The 15240-nt window shown below is 41.4% G+C and overlaps 2 protein-coding genes across 3 annotated transcripts; both read right to left on the bottom strand.

The window, feature by feature from the left end:
• Positions 1-7605: 7605 nt before the first annotated feature.
• wu:fa19b12 (uncharacterized protein C9orf40 homolog) lies at positions 7606-9861 on the bottom strand. The gene is made up of 2 exons (XM_015972226.3): positions 9396-9861; positions 7606-7962 (listed from the first exon to the last, which is right to left on the bottom strand). Exons 1-2 carry the CDS (start codon positions 9750-9752, stop codon positions 7795-7797), a joined length of 525 nt encoding a protein of 174 aa, XP_015827712.1. The 5' UTR covers positions 9753-9861; the 3' UTR covers positions 7606-7794.
• Positions 9862-10067: 206 nt separating this feature from the next.
• Positions 10068-13719, bottom strand: carnmt1 (carnosine N-methyltransferase 1). 2 transcript variants are annotated; one of them, XM_015972225.3, is made up of 8 exons: positions 13555-13719; positions 13000-13195; positions 12692-12858; positions 12385-12525; positions 12008-12186; positions 11788-11901; positions 10901-11004; positions 10068-10830 (listed from the first exon to the last, which is right to left on the bottom strand). In XM_015972225.3, the coding sequence occupies exons 1-8, from the start codon at positions 13686-13688 to the stop codon at positions 10636-10638; spliced, it is 1230 nt and encodes a 409-aa protein (XP_015827711.3). In that variant the 5' UTR covers positions 13689-13719; the 3' UTR covers positions 10068-10635. The 2 variants fall into 2 exon arrangements, with proteins under 2 accessions (XP_015827711.3, XP_015827710.3); XM_015972224.3 differs by having other exon boundaries at positions 12937-13195; positions 13555-13718.
• Positions 13720-15240: the final 1521 nt, after the last annotated feature.

The raw sequence follows: 15240 nt of genomic DNA, 5'->3' as shown, positions 1-15240 counted from the left end.
CATTGATTAAAAACTCAAAAGTTGAAATGTTTAAACAGCTGGCATTTGAATGAGAATAGTTTAACTGGTACATTTTTACAATTGGCTGAACTGTGAATTTAGAAACATTTACTGATATCTGAAACTGATAGATTAACATATGTTCAGACTTGATATGGGATGGATGAATGGTTGGATGAATGAAATGATGGAAGGACTGTTGGATGGATGTTAGATGGTTTATTGGATGGATGGATGGATGGATAGAAGCATGTATGGATTTAAATGTGGATGGATGGATTCCTTAGGCCAAGCCGATCGATTTGACGTCTCACATGTGTGGGTGTGTAATTCCATTTAGCTAGATGATTGACCTCTCTCACTTTCCCACCTTCTGACGGTCAATCAAATTTAACTTGTTTCTAGTTTTAAGTTCAGATAGTTCAAAAAGATCAAAAACAGAAGTCTGTTATTGGCTCAATATTCAGCTTTTTATATTAATTCCTATGAGACTTGGTTAAAGTGATTTGTAGTTCCTTTTGTTGCCATGGTAACAGATGACAGGAGTCTGCTTTAATAAAGCAATGTACAATGTCACATGACTCTTTTAAACTTTGAATAACATTTCTATATTAAAATATGTTGGCACAGTTGTGTCTAAAATGTTGTTAAATGTTGTTGCTAGGCACATTGCCATTGTAACGCAGAACAAAATATCAAGTTAATACAAGACTTCTGGGACCAAGCAGGTTGAATTGATGTATCATATGTGTGGGTGCAAATTTCCTTTTAGGCAGGAGACGAATGAAAACTCTCAGCCAATGAGAAAGCAGCGAAGGAGGAGGGGGCGGTCCCTGCCTTCTGACTAGTGTTAAAATGTCAGCTATGCTGCTAGTTTTAAGTGAATAGAGCTCAGAAAGATAAGAAACAGCAGTATGTTATAGGCTCAATATTAGGCTTTTCACATTAATTTCAATGAGACTTTTTTGGGGACATCATTATGCACTTGTGTTACCATGGTAACAGATAATGCATTTAAAATTTAATACTTGATTCCCGAGACCAAGCTGGTCGATTTGATGTATCATATCAAGCCCCCACAATGCAGCTCAAAAATTGACTCCAACCCGGAAGTACCAAAAATTGCAGTTCCACCCTCATCCGCTGGGGGCTGGTGTCAGAAGCGAGCAAATCCTCATTGACTCCCATGTTAATAATACCAATTTCACAGCAGAAATAAACATGTTTACAGCCTGGTACCAAAACATGTTTTTTGTTTAAATTACCTAGTTTACACTCATGACAACTCTGAGGGGGGTGAATTTTTCTCTCACTCTTCTGTTTAAGTGTATTAAAAGCCTAAAATTCTGTATAATTAATGAGCATCCAACCCACGTGACCACCGCTTCAGACCCAAGTGACCACAGAGCTAGCTCCGTGGAAAAGCCTCAGTAGAGCCTCGGTCTGGCTTGGGAACTGCTCCAGGATTTTGAGTCTCTGTGATTGTGTATTTTTTTTTGGATATTATTTGTGCAATTGTTGGACAAAATGACTTGCTGTGGCATTGATTGCACTAATAGAGCATCCAAGGAGTCTCCACTTCATTTTTTTTGGGTAAGTAAAATTAATTTTATGTATTTCAGGTCACCGCCGAGCTGAGCTTAGATTTTAACATGTACTGTTTAACCATGAAATTTAAATGTAATAGGGTAAAACCCAGTGCATTTAACATAATGCTGCACTTTAGAAAATGGGTTGAAATAAAACATGTTGGTGGAGCTGGGTTCCGACTATCGGCTTGTGAAGCTCTCGGGAGACCTCTGTTTTCCACCCGGTTCTCCCCTCCCCGCAGCTCGGCGCATCTCTGTCTGATCGCGGCTTCTGTCTGCTGTGTGGGCTGCTTGCTGGTTCTCCCCGCAGCTCGGCACATCTCTGTCTGATCGCGGCTTCTGTGTGCTGTGCGGGCTGCTGGCTGGTTCTCCCCACAGCTCGGCGCATCTCTGTCTGATCGCGGCTTCTGTGTGCTGTGCGGGCTGCTGGCTGGTTCTCCCCACAGCTCGGCGCATCTCTGTCTGATCGCGGCTTCTGTTTGCTGCGCGGGCTGCCGGCTGGTTCTCCCCACAGCTCGGCGCATCTCTGTCTGATCGCGGCTTCTGTGTGCTGCGCGGGCTGCTGGCTTGTGGAGCTCTGGGATGGAAACCTTTCCACCCGGTTCTCCCCAGCGGCAGCTCTGCGCATCTCAGATCACAGCGGCGCTTGTCTGCTGTGTGGCTGCCGGCTTGTGGAGGTCTCGGAGACCTCTGTGTTCCACCCGGTTTTACCCAGCGGTCAGCCTGGCGTATCTCTGACTCAGAAGCTCTGGTGTTGTGCACAGTTAACTCCGGTTGAAGCTAGGTTGCTACCTCCGTTAGCTTAACTCCCACCTCCGCATTAGCTTTGGGTTAGCTTCAGATTAGCTTGTAGCTAGTTCAACCGGGTGTCGTCAGTTGATCCCAGCCTTACAGCCACACCCTCAGCTCCACCTCTCTTCCCTTTTGTGGAATTGTCTGGGCTTGACGGAACCTGTGACACGGTCAAAATGGCGGTGGTGGCCACCTCCCATTTTAGCACAAAAACTTATTATTGGAGTCTATGGAAACCCATTGTCCAATATTTATATGTCGATGTATCATATGTGTGGGTGCTCGATCCTGCTTGGACAGAAAATGGTTGAACACTCTCAACCAATCAGAGCGCAGCACTGTTTTTCGCCTTTTCCTTGGCTGCTGGAGGCCTGCAGCTGTACTCCTATTAATGAGAGAAGCCTTTAAATCTGTCCTTCAGAAGTGAAATTGGACCTGTCAAACTTCTCATCACCATTCGAAAAGTACTGCACCGATTTGAAAAATTCAAAAAAGTGTGGGCGGCAGAAGACTTTGGGGTCGTGTGTGTCAAGTCTTGTGTGCCTACCACAAATGTTCTAGAAGATATGAGGAGAACATTTCAGCTGTCTGTCGGCCACAGGTGCCTTTTTAAAAGGGGTTTTACTGGATGAAAGCTGGTACAATCCTCCTTCTGGGGATTGTAGCACAAAAGATAGTTTTGGGTGTGGCAAGATGGCGCCAGCGTGTTCGGCAAGCCGTCTGCTGTTCTCTATTTTTTTAATTTTTTCGCTGTTCTTGTGTTTTGTGGTTAATGTTGGGACTGCTATCCTGACTTATGACCGTGCCAACCTCCTGGATTTTCGTTCGCCTTGGCTCCCTGGCCAGGATTACCACCACTACCATCGCGAGACCCTGCAAATGCTGCGCTCTACTATTCCAGCCTCTCTGTGGAGAATCCCCGGTCCGTTGTGGTTCAGGAAGCGGCGCCGTCGGCGTGGTAAGCGTGGTGGCTGTCTGGTCCGTGTGCGAGCTGAGCTGGCACGCACCTCGGGATTCATGCAGTCTCGAATGGGTGTGCCGGCTCGATGCCGCTCTGTGAGGTGTTACCTGGAGTCTGTGGACCGGCGGCTCTTCTCCGCTCCCGGCTCTGCCTCTGGCCTCTGCGCTGCGTCCTCGTCTCACCCTGCTCCGTCTCCCTGCTGGTGCCACCGTGGTGTGGATTTCTCAAACATTCGGGTTCTGAAGCACATCTCTTCTCATACACCCAGGTTGGATCCAGTACCGCCGTACAGGTTTGCCCTGATGAATACTCGCTCTCTTGGCAATAAATCATTCATTATTAAGGATTATTTTATTGACAATAACCTGGATTTCCTTCTCATAACGGAATCTTGGATTGCTCCTGATGATTTAGCCACTATTTCTGAAACTTTACCTGCTGACTGTGCATATTTTAATAATCCAAGAACAACTGGTCGTGGTGGTGGTCTTTTGACCATCTTCAAACGGACTATTGTCTGTAAACCCATCACCTTCCCTGATTTTACCAGCTTTGAGTTAACTGCCTTTGAACTGTGTTCTTCACCTCCCGTTCTCTGTGCCTTGCTGTACCGTCCTCCAAAATACAGCAGAGACTTTATAACCCAGTTTTCTGATATTTTATCTGATATCTGTTCACACTATGAATGTGTTCTTATCTTAGGTGATTTTAATATTCATGTTTGCTGCCCTGAGAAGCCTCTTGTGGGAGAATTTTTAAATGTTATTGACTCTTTTGGCCTGACCCAGTTGGTTAATATGCCAACACATGAACGCTCTCACATCTTGGACTTGGTTCTCACTCATGGCTTGAAGATCACTGACATGTTTGTTGATGCTGTCCATATTTCAGATCATTTCCCGGTTTTGTTTCGCCTTCATAGATCCAATGCCTCTTTAATTAATTTAATGCCTGCTCGCAGAGCCCGATCTTTTACACCATCTACTGCAACAGAATTCTGTACTTTATTCACTGATCTTGTTTCCACTTTGCCGGTGTTTTCTAGCACTGATGATTTGTTGCACTTTTTTCGATCTTCCTGCCTTACTGTGCTAGATCAGATAGCCCCTATGAGAACTAGACGCTCTAAAGTTCGGTCGGATCCCTGGATCAGTGCAACTACCAGATCTGTCAGGCGTGAGTGCAGAAGAGCCGAGCGTAGATGGAAAAAGGATAAGCTTCAGATTTCATACCAAATAATGATAGATACCTGGGCTCGTTACCAGAAAGTAGTTAAAGATGCCCGTAATAAATTCTTTTCAAATATTATTACTGCATCCTTTGGCAACCAGCGTGTCCTGTATCAGACCCTCAATGCTGTTCTTTCAGCCAGTGACCACCACTCTCTTACTACCTCGGATGCTCAATGCACTCAATTTTTGAAATTTTTTCTTGGAAAAATTGCTAGTATCCGGGCTCAGATTAGTTCTCCCTATGTCACTAGTCGTCCTGAACCCATTCGGCTTCGGTCTCTGGATAACTTTGACTTGCTTTCTTTGTCCTCTCTTGAGAACCTCCTGTCTGCCTTGAAGCCGTCAGGTTCTCCGGTTGACCCTGTTCCTCCACACCTCCTTAAAGAGACATATTCTGTCACTGGCCCCCTTATGCTGAGCATTATTAACAACAGCCTATCCACTGGTGTTGTACCCCGTGCTTTTAAACATGCAGTAGTTCAACCCGTTCTGAAGAAGCCTGGCCTTGACACCTCTGTTATGAGTAATTTTCGCCCGATCTCCAAGCTTCCATTTTTATCAAAACTGTTAGAGCGTGCTGTTTTTAACCAAATTATGTCTCATCTAGATGATCATGGTTTAATGGATCCCTTCCAGTCAGGCTTCCGATCCCTCCATAGCACCGAGTCAGCTCATCTTCGTGTTTTTAATGACATTTTATTAACCCTTGACTCTGGTTCTAATGTATTGCTGGTTTTATTGGATCTGTCGGCTGCTTTCGATACGGTTGATCATGCTATTCTGCTGACTCGGCTGAACCAGCTGGTCGGCATCCAGGGGACTGCCTTAGACTGGTTTAGGTCCTACTTCTGTGACCGCACCTTTAATGTTATGATGGGTAGTGCTGCCTCCCCCTCTGCGGCTTTGACTTGTGGTGTTCCTCAGGGCTCTATTCTTGGACCCCTTTTATTTAATTTATATATTTTGCCCCTGGGTGACATTTTTAAAAAACACCACATTGATTACCATTTTTATGCAGACGATTGCCAATTATATGCCTCTGTGAAGCCTAATGACTCCTTACTGCCCCTTGTTGAATGCTGTAATGATGTGAAGAGCTGGCTGTCAGAAAACTTTCTTTTGCTGAACGACGCTAAGACAGAGGCCATCATTTTCAGCCCTGGTACTTCTCAAAGTCCCCAACTGACCCTTCCATTTATCACAAGTGGGTTGAAAAACCGTGTCACAAACTTAGGGGTTGTGATGGACGCTAAACTAAAAATGGACATTCATGTCAACCAGGTAGTTAAGACCTGTTATTACCACCTGAGGCGTCTCTCTAAAGTTAAGCCCATTTTAAAAAGGCATCATCTTCATTCAGTTGTCCATGCATTTATTACTTCCCGTCTCGACTACTCTAACTCAGTGCTATACGGTATCTCCTCCTCCACTCTCGCTCGACTTCAGCTAGTGCAGAACGCAGCAGCTCGCTTCTTGACTGGCACCAGGCAGCGGGAACACATCACACCGGTTTTAGCAAATCTTCATTGGCTCCCCATCCATCTCCGGATAGAGTTTAAGATCCTGGTTTTTGTGTTTAAATCCCTAAATAACTTAGCACCTGGCTACTTGTCTGAGCTCATTCACCCATATGTCCCTACAAGATCCCTCCGATCAGCTGACCAACACCTCCTACATGTCCCTAGCTCTCGCTGTAAGTCCCGCGGGGAGCGCGCCTTTTCAGTTTGTGCACCGAAGCTCTGGAACCACTTGCCCCTCCCGATCAGACTCTCTTCCTCTCTTTCCCTTTTTAAGTCTCGTTTAAAAACTCACTTTTATTCTCTGGCTTTTAATTCTGTCTAACTTATTCCCTTTCTACCTTTCCTTTTAGGGTTGGATTACTTGATTTTAATGGATTTAGTTTTTATTTTTGATTGTTTTTATTGTGTGTTTTGTTCAGCACTTTGGTCGGCTCTCATGCCGTGTTTAAATGTGCTATATAAATAAAATTGGTATGGTATGGTAAAAGATGTAATACCAACAGCAAAACTGAAGACAGCACTTTGAAGCTGACAAAAAATCCTACTTTTTGAGATATAATTTGTTTCGATACTCCAAACGGTCTGGGTGTCGCAAAGAGTTGTTTCCAGAAAATGTGAAGGTCAAAAGTTAGAGTGTGGAATTTTCAGTTTAGAGTGGTGAGAGACATTTTTTTAATTTTGAATATTCTCAAAGAAATGAACAAAACGACCACAATGTTTGGAGTACATTCATGATTTATAGCTCAAAACGAAGGTATGTCCGTTAGCTGCAAGCTGGCATGTGTCTCATTTCAATCGGACTTAAGGTTTTCTCAGGACAATGCCAGAAATGGAGCAAAGGAGGGTCATTGCTCCTATCTCTGCCCATTATAATTTTTGTGATTTTTTTCTGAAAATCTCAAGCCGTACTTCAACTTCTACCTGTGATTTTAGAAAAACTGTAATAGATATCAAAAAGATTTTCTAACCAGTAATAGCTGAAAGTCTTGCGAGTTCGTTGAAACATGAATGAAGTCTCTAGGTTAAAGTTAACCTATAAGAGTTCAAAAAAGTGATAGTATTTAGCTGAAAATTGAGCAATCCCATTCATTTCAATGGGACCAAAAATCGCAGAAAAAGCTGAATATCTCAAAAAGTATAAAATATTTTAATACCAAAAGTCATTGACGGCATAAGCTGAACAAGCTGAACGTTTTGATACCAAAATTGTGTAAATAGTTGAGAATTGTGGAAGTAGTTAAATGCCAAAAAATGTACGGAAGCAGAATAATAAACTAACTATAAAGAGAAACAGGATCACTATAGTTTGAATGCTTTACAGCATTCAAACAATTAAATCAGTAATGAAATGTACTTTATTTCCATTAAAACAGCAGTGCAAATACAACAGAGTGTAACATTTTTATTTAGTATATTTTCATCCTAAAACCATCATCTACAACTGAGATGCTGTCAATAACTCTTACAAATGCAGAAACTAAATAACTACTTACATAAAGTGAGCTGGCATGTGTATATAAACTACAATTTTGCTGAACCTCTATAAAATGGACTAAAAGCAGCCTGTTTCATAGCCCGTCTCTGAGGCTCACTAAATCTCCATTCTGATGCTCAGGTGTACCACCACACCTGGAAGCATCCCACTTTCCTCACCCTGCCTGACAAGAGTTTAACTAAAAGACCTGTTGTACCCATTAGTTTCAGGTCTCCATGGCATCCAAATTAGAGTCAGTGACTTTTGGCTCATGCTTTGTTTGTGAAGAATCACTGAGATCATCTAGTAATGAAAGGTCTAGCGCAGGTAAGGGAACCCTCCAGTACTGGAATGAGTTGTAAATGCTGTCTTCAGCATGGCCGTTTCCCACTGCCTGAAAAGAGAAGAAAAACACATGAACATACAAAACACATCTACAGGTATTGTTTAAAACACTTTTTCTTCCAAATTACCTGTAATTTTGTTATTTTTAACAGTGGTTCCCAACCTGGGGTCCGTGGTTCCCCAAAGGGGTTCCCACAATGTTCTCTGGGCTGAGGTTGTGAGATTAGGAACATTACATTTGTGAATATTACATATATAAAATCCCACTAACACACCCAATAGCATTAATTAAACTCTATTAGATTTATAATTGTATACCTTCATAAAGTTTTTAACGAGTGTATGTGGGTATGAGATAGGGGTCCAGGCCAGTGGCGACGCCAGGGGGGCGCTATAGCTACCCCTGGATTAGTCATTGCACCCCCATAGCACCCCCAAGTAAATATTAGATTTTTTTTTTTACAATTTAATTTTAATTTAACATGTGGATGTGATAATATTTAGCATACAAAACAAAAGATAATCAGTAAATTATCATATAGATAGTAAAAACTTAAACCAAAACAGGAAATTTATGTTAACCTTTGACCTCATTTTCCACCTTCGAACAAGTGAAAGGTAGAGCTAGTGGTAAAATGTATCGGTTTGTGTTGCCCAAATTTCCACAGGTTCAGTCAGAAACGAATGAATCTTTGGAAGTGATCTCAGACCCAAAAAAACCTATGAATCTGGATTAATTCAATTCTATTCAAATTCAATTCCAAGACACTTTATTAATCCCAGAGGGAAATTAGAGTTTCAGTACACACAATTCTGAGATCAGACATTCATACATAGGCATAGACACATGACAAGAATTGGTGACTGTGGTCATTCGCAACCCGAGTCGCGCTACCGTAATAGAGATCAGAGGGTTACATGAGGATTGGGTCAGGTGGAGGAATAAATAAATACATAAAAAGAGAGTCAACCCTCAACCGCCGCAGCAGTCGAGGGTTTTGCCGCTGGAAATGCTAACACTAATGTTAGCTAACCTTGCAACACTACAGATGATTTTCTGTGTGGCTGTATGTGTTTATGACTTCATGGAAAAGTCTGCGATTGTTCATATGTTTATGATGTATATTAATGATTGTTTCAGGTGTTGTTGAGGTTTTGTGCACGCACGTGTATCTGCTAGTGTGGAAGGTAGAGAACAATAGGTACGCATGACCACTTCCTTCATAGCACCCTCAATAAAAAGACTAGCTCCTTCATAGCACCTTGCAGAAAAACATTTCTGGAGCCGCCACTGGGACTCCAGGCTGGACTTGGACACAGGCAGGGAGGGGGTCAACAAGAGGGGAAAAAGGTTGGAAAAACACTGATGATAGTTTTCAGGTCAACAGTGACGCCTAGTGGATTTTTATACTCATTGCATTATGAGTTACTCAAAAGAAACGGATGCAGTGAAACTTCTATAATGATGCCATGGAAACCTACCTTATCATTGCATGAAGGTAAAACTGCCTCTGCACCCACGTGGTCCACGCGGGGTCGCTTCTGGACCTGGGTGGTGCGCGAGGAGGTGCATTCGTCCTGAAAGCTTTCAGAAATCGGCTCCCTCGAAACAGCTGGAGGTTTCTTCGACTCGCACAGCGGTCTCGTGAGGCAGGGCGCTGCTTCTTCTGCCTTCTCCTCATTTTCTAAAGAGTGCGGTCTTTTCCTGCAGCGACTTCTCACTCCCCCGGTCGGAACCATGCTCTCCAGCCAAATATCAGCCTTGCTAAGCGGCTGGGCGTATCTCCGCTTGGTCGGGGATTCAAACAGCAGCCTTTCCTCTGCACGCCTCTTTGCCATCAAAATTAAATTTTATAACTCAAAAAGCATTTTTTTTTACCTCTTTACAGTAGTTGCTGTTTAGTAATGTGCGCAGAAACTGAAAACCGGAAGTGAAATGACAAGCTGTAAAATGAGCCAATCAGATGGCAATCCCTGCCTTGGCCCCGCCTACGGCGTCTGCTTTTTCTGTTGCTGCAGAAAATCGCATCTATGTTTTTCGCGTTTAATTTTCATTATGCAGTAGTATTGTCTACTTGTATGTGAACACGTTCTGTTGCAAAAACATATTGGCATAAAACTAAAGTTCCTATTTATTTATACCGAGAAAAAGCCTTCATATTTACAATATTTCTTTATTTCAAAGTATCGTTTGAAAGCAGAGGAATAATTGACACAATCCGTCATTCAAAAACTCAAAGGCAACACATGGAAAAAAAGGCAAGGTCATTGGCACAAAGAAAAAAATAAAGTCTTCTAAATGTTCAATACCATGCTTATTTACGCATAATGTGTAGAAGTAAAACTGTGGGTTTAAATTGCTAAAAGGCTTACAGCTCTTGACTACAACCAGCTACTTTAATCTAGTCAGAGGTAAGAGCCACTACGGACTCAAAAATGCTGTTTTGTGATTACACGTTATAACACAATATTGTAACATTGCTAATCACAAGTTACATTCTGTATTTAGGTGTTTGCGCTATTCCAGAAATATTAAACAGTTGAGTGAATCTTTCCAAGAGAGTCCAGGCCTTGGATGCAGCTTTTGCAGCCTTCATAAAGTCTAAAACACTTAAACTTGGGAAAATCATTGTGTCCATTTTGCTCTTTTGAAAAGTCAAATTATTTACAATGAAATCAACATTTGACCTTTAATTAAAGCATTTTTGTCAGAAATGTCATGTCATGTTAGTCTGTCACTGCTCTCTCTCCGTGATGACTTGGCAGCTGGGGGACAACTGTGTTGTTGCTCGTCCTCTCGACCATTAAAGTGCAGCTCTTTGGGTTTTCTTGCAACAAAGAAGACACAGTCATAGATGTATCGCAACATAGAGCGGTCGTTTTCTGTGTAGGTAGTCTGCATTGACTCCTTCTCCACCTGCAAGAGAAACATAAACATGGAACTACAAAAACAACAATTACAAAAACTAATTAAAGCAATTATTTACCTCAATGAGAAAGCCCAACTTTATGATCGCTGTCCTAACGTCTTCATAGCTGAGTTCAATGGAGAGCTCATTGACCATGTTCTCAAAATGATACAGAAGTGGACCTAAACATGTTAAACAAAAAATGTTTCACTTTATTTGAAAAAAAAAAAGATATTAACACTTTAAAAATATACTGAAACTACACACAAAGACATCATGAATAAACGTTTTATTTTGAAGAAAGTTTTGTGAACAAGTTCAGCGTTTGAAGAAAATTGCCTTTCTTTTAGTTCAAAGTACTTATCAAGATGTCATAAAATAAGTTTAATTTACACCAAGTTTAAAAAAAAAGAAACAAAACCAGTTTTATAAAAACTGCCACACAGATTGTATGTAATAATGTAATGTCAAAATCAAAACTAAGATAAAACGCAAAGGCCTTGTTACAAAACTTCTTTCTATAAAGGTTAGAATGGTATGAGGCTGTTAGGAGCAGAAGGTGATAAAATAAACCTGATTTAAAGGTTTTCAGCCCCAAACAATTTCAAATCCATCTTTCTATATTAAATATTATTCGAGATAAAAACATTCAAGACTGCTGCCAGGCATATTTAAAATATTCAGTTGCCTCTTAGACTCAACAGACCACAGTTATGTCAGATAATAAGTCTGTGAAATTCGATAAACATTGAACAAATTGCTTGGATGGGTCAAAAATCAGCTTATAGCCAGCTTGCATGAAGGTTTGTAAAAACATTAGAGAATTGTCTCCAGTTTGGTTAAAATCTGACCTGAAAACATAAGGACAGTCTGAACTGAATCTCAAGAGAAAATGGGTCATGCAGCAAGAGAAAAATCTCAAGCACACAACTTGTTCTTCCAAAGAATGATTGAACTAGTCTCACCTAGGTTGATCCATACTCCTCCAGGTTTGAGAATCTTCCAGATGGTGTCCACATACTCCATGATATTATGAGCTGTGTCGATAAAGAAGCAGGTTGCCACACAGTCCCATACCTCTGACAAAAGAACACATTACATCTTTAAGATAATAATATCCTACGAGTGTTTGCAAAGTTTGACTTCCGAGTGTTTGCAAAGTTTGACTGTGTTCATTTAATATACCCGAGTCAGTGTAAACCTCCACAAAGTCCCCTGCCACCATGGAGAAGTCAGAACTCAGTGGTAGATCTTGAGGGTTGACGTCAGGGAATCTGACTGGTCTTGTTTGGTCAGAGGATCTTTTGTTGTTGCTGAACTGGTGAATCCAGGGATACAAGGTGAGAGAATTCACTTCTTCACACCTGAAGCGGTTCAAAATGACACCATGAACAAAGACATACTTTATTGGGTAGAAACTAAGTTTCACTGCATAATACACACCAGTTCTTATTTGTGATCACAAAAATGTAATTTTACAGAATTATATGAAATGATTCTATGCCAGGATGATTGCATTACAGCAAGATAGTTTTCACAGGGGCTCCGAGTGTTTGTGTTACCTGTTGAGAACAAAGTTTGAGGAGAAAAGCATGAAGAAGCTCCATTCGTTGCCCTGACACATGTAGCCCAGCTGAGCGATCTCCCAGGCAAGACGACCAAGCCCAGCTCCAGGAACCAGGACACTCACCTTAGACACATCACTGATATAATAAAATGCACAAAATGCACATATCACATAGAAAACAAATCAGACATATATTTGACATAAGCTGTTCCAAACTGTAGCAAAACATACAGTAACTGGGGTTTATTACATCATTTGTTCCCTCTACAGCCATGCAAGTGCGTTTGTGTGTGTTTCCCTACTATTGGTCACTTGGGAAGAGTCTCTGGATTTCTCTGATGATGGGTTTGTAGCATGAGTCCCTCTCAGCCTTGCCCACTTCACTCCAGTCCCTGACAAACTGCTTTATGGTGGACTTGAGCTTGTCCATGTCAAATGTGGATGAACGCGTTTTCTTTGGGTCTACTGGCTAAAAAGCAGATGGGTAAGGTTGCGGCATAAAACTGTTAAGGTATAAAAAGACATCAGAATTTACCAAAAGTATTACCATGCAGTGCTGGTTCTCTATATGTGCATAGTGCGTATGACTCTGGTTTGAGTCGAGCCCTACCCTATTACCATACTCCACGTTCTCAAACATGTGGAGGCTGTTGTGAACGATGGCCTCCAGAATCTCCTGGTTGTGTTCGGCACACTCCCTGACCCGGGCGAGTTTGGGTAGAACTCCAGGCAGCAAATTCTGGTGCTTTTGAGACAAACTCAGAAACTGACGCTCAGCTCGTGTCACCTGCTCCTGGACGTGGACTCTGGATGTAGAAACAAAGTAAAAACATCACATTACGCACACATACCACTGGTAAATTATACACCAACCTACTAGGTTTGTTATATTTTGTTACGTATTTCAACATATCCTCTCTCGCCCTTTGATTTCCGTAGTTTACTCTGTAGTTTGTGAATGAGAAAGACAGTGTGACCCAAAGATAATTCAGCTAAACGAAAAACATAACGTTAACAGGTTCAATATTTATTAGAAAGTGACTCTCGTGTGGAGAGCAAAAAGTGAAACCAGTTACAACAGTTTTACTTCAAGCTAACAAGATTATGATACTCCTAACGACTACTTGGACATTTTCGGACTTTATAAAAAGCACAAATTTTCTACCTGTAAAACCTAAAAGCATCGATTATTCTCCAGAAATGCTGCCTTTCAAGTCTGGCTTCCTCCTCTGGGTTGTGTTTTATCCTTTCTTTCTTATAATATGGTCCACACCTCGCTCCTTCTGTTGTTTCAGCCATTTTTGAAGCCGACTCACAGCGAGCCAATCAAAACGCGCCAAATGTCTTCTTCTTGAGACTCAACAATTCAGTAAATTAAATTCCACAAGACGCACTTCTGCCATCTAGCGTCATGTGGAAGAAATGCAAAGACGTAAATGCAGTCTGGTCTGCAGCCATTACCTGGCCCGCCAGACTTGCCCTCTGTCTATTCTGCTACTTTGCTTTTCATTGAAGCATTGGCATGGCTGGCCAGGCTAGCAGCATATACTATTGACTAAATACAACCAGAAAAAAGTTTGATAGAGTAGTGTACAACCTTTAAAAATAAACAATTCACAACTGTAAAGACTATTGTAAACCAAGTTCTACAAACTGGTTGGTCTTCTGTCTGGCTTCTTGTTAAACTTTTCACTAAAGACACCAAATACAAAAAGGAATATTTTAAATTAAATCTTGAAAAATTAAAGTTCTTTCACAATGAACTGACTAAATTTACATTTGAGATGAAGTTATATCCTTTACAATTAACGTCTGTAATTTCAAATTAAATTAACATTTTTTTAATAGATTGATTTTTTTGGCTAGTGGAACTTTGTATCTCCTGCATGATGGAAGAATGCTGAAAGAAATGTTGAGGTTGAGAAGGTTTCTATGTGATTAGGGAGGCTTTACTCATCACAATTATTTTGCCAGTTGGATCTGTAATCTGTGAGAGTTTACTTCCTGTCTACTGGTGAGAAAGTTGCACCAAAATTATGTTAAAGGTGAAAATAGAAATGACCAGTTGACCATGTTTGTAATCTGAATTCCTGACATGAAAATCTCTTATCTTCCTGGAAAGGTGGGCGCTGGATTGCCTTATTGTAAATTGGATGAGTGCATTTGGAGTGCATAGTGTCCATCTGTGTCCCCTAATATTTAAAAAACTCCCTGTTCAACTGGCTCACCCTGAAAAAAAAGGTTTAAAGAGCTGAGATGTAGTTGCTGTTCTGTCACTGCCCACATTTAGCTTTGTCTTTGACATCTAATTCAACAGATTTTCTACCTAAAGTTGTGACAAGTTCATCCACTGCCAGTTGGTACTGGGCCAGAGCCTCCATACTGTCCATTTGAGCCACCAGGGCCATGCCATCTGCATAAATAAGACTCATTCTCTCCCTGGTACAAGTGATGTTGTGGCAAGGTGGAGAAACAAGGGCCCGGGTGGGATTCGATCCCCAGACTCCCAGGTGACAGTCATGCGCACTAGCCAGTCAGCCAAGGGAAATCCCACTGGCCAAGTAGCCAGGGCACATGATCAATTGGGATACAGTGACACTCACCCTGTCACAATGTCAGTGAGACAGATCAGAATTGGTGATAAAACACAACCTTGTGCTTAAAACCCATTTACTGGACTTTCAGTCTGAAAACACTTGCAGTGGTTTATTCTTTCAAAATGTCTTATCCATAAAATCAAAGTTGATTGGATCTGAAAGTCTTAATAATATTATGTATTGTTTAATATTATTTATCATCTATTCCCTCCCTTTAGGACCCATCTTTAGAAGATTTAACATAAGCTTTAATT

This window comes from Nothobranchius furzeri, chromosome 17 (genome assembly GCF_043380555.1).
Source record: "Nothobranchius furzeri strain GRZ-AD chromosome 17, NfurGRZ-RIMD1, whole genome shotgun sequence".
NCBI lineage: Eukaryota > Metazoa > Chordata > Actinopteri > Cyprinodontiformes > Nothobranchiidae > Nothobranchius > Nothobranchius furzeri.
Note: the sequence above shows the minus strand (reverse complement) of the source record. Positions and strands in the feature narration are given on the sequence as shown.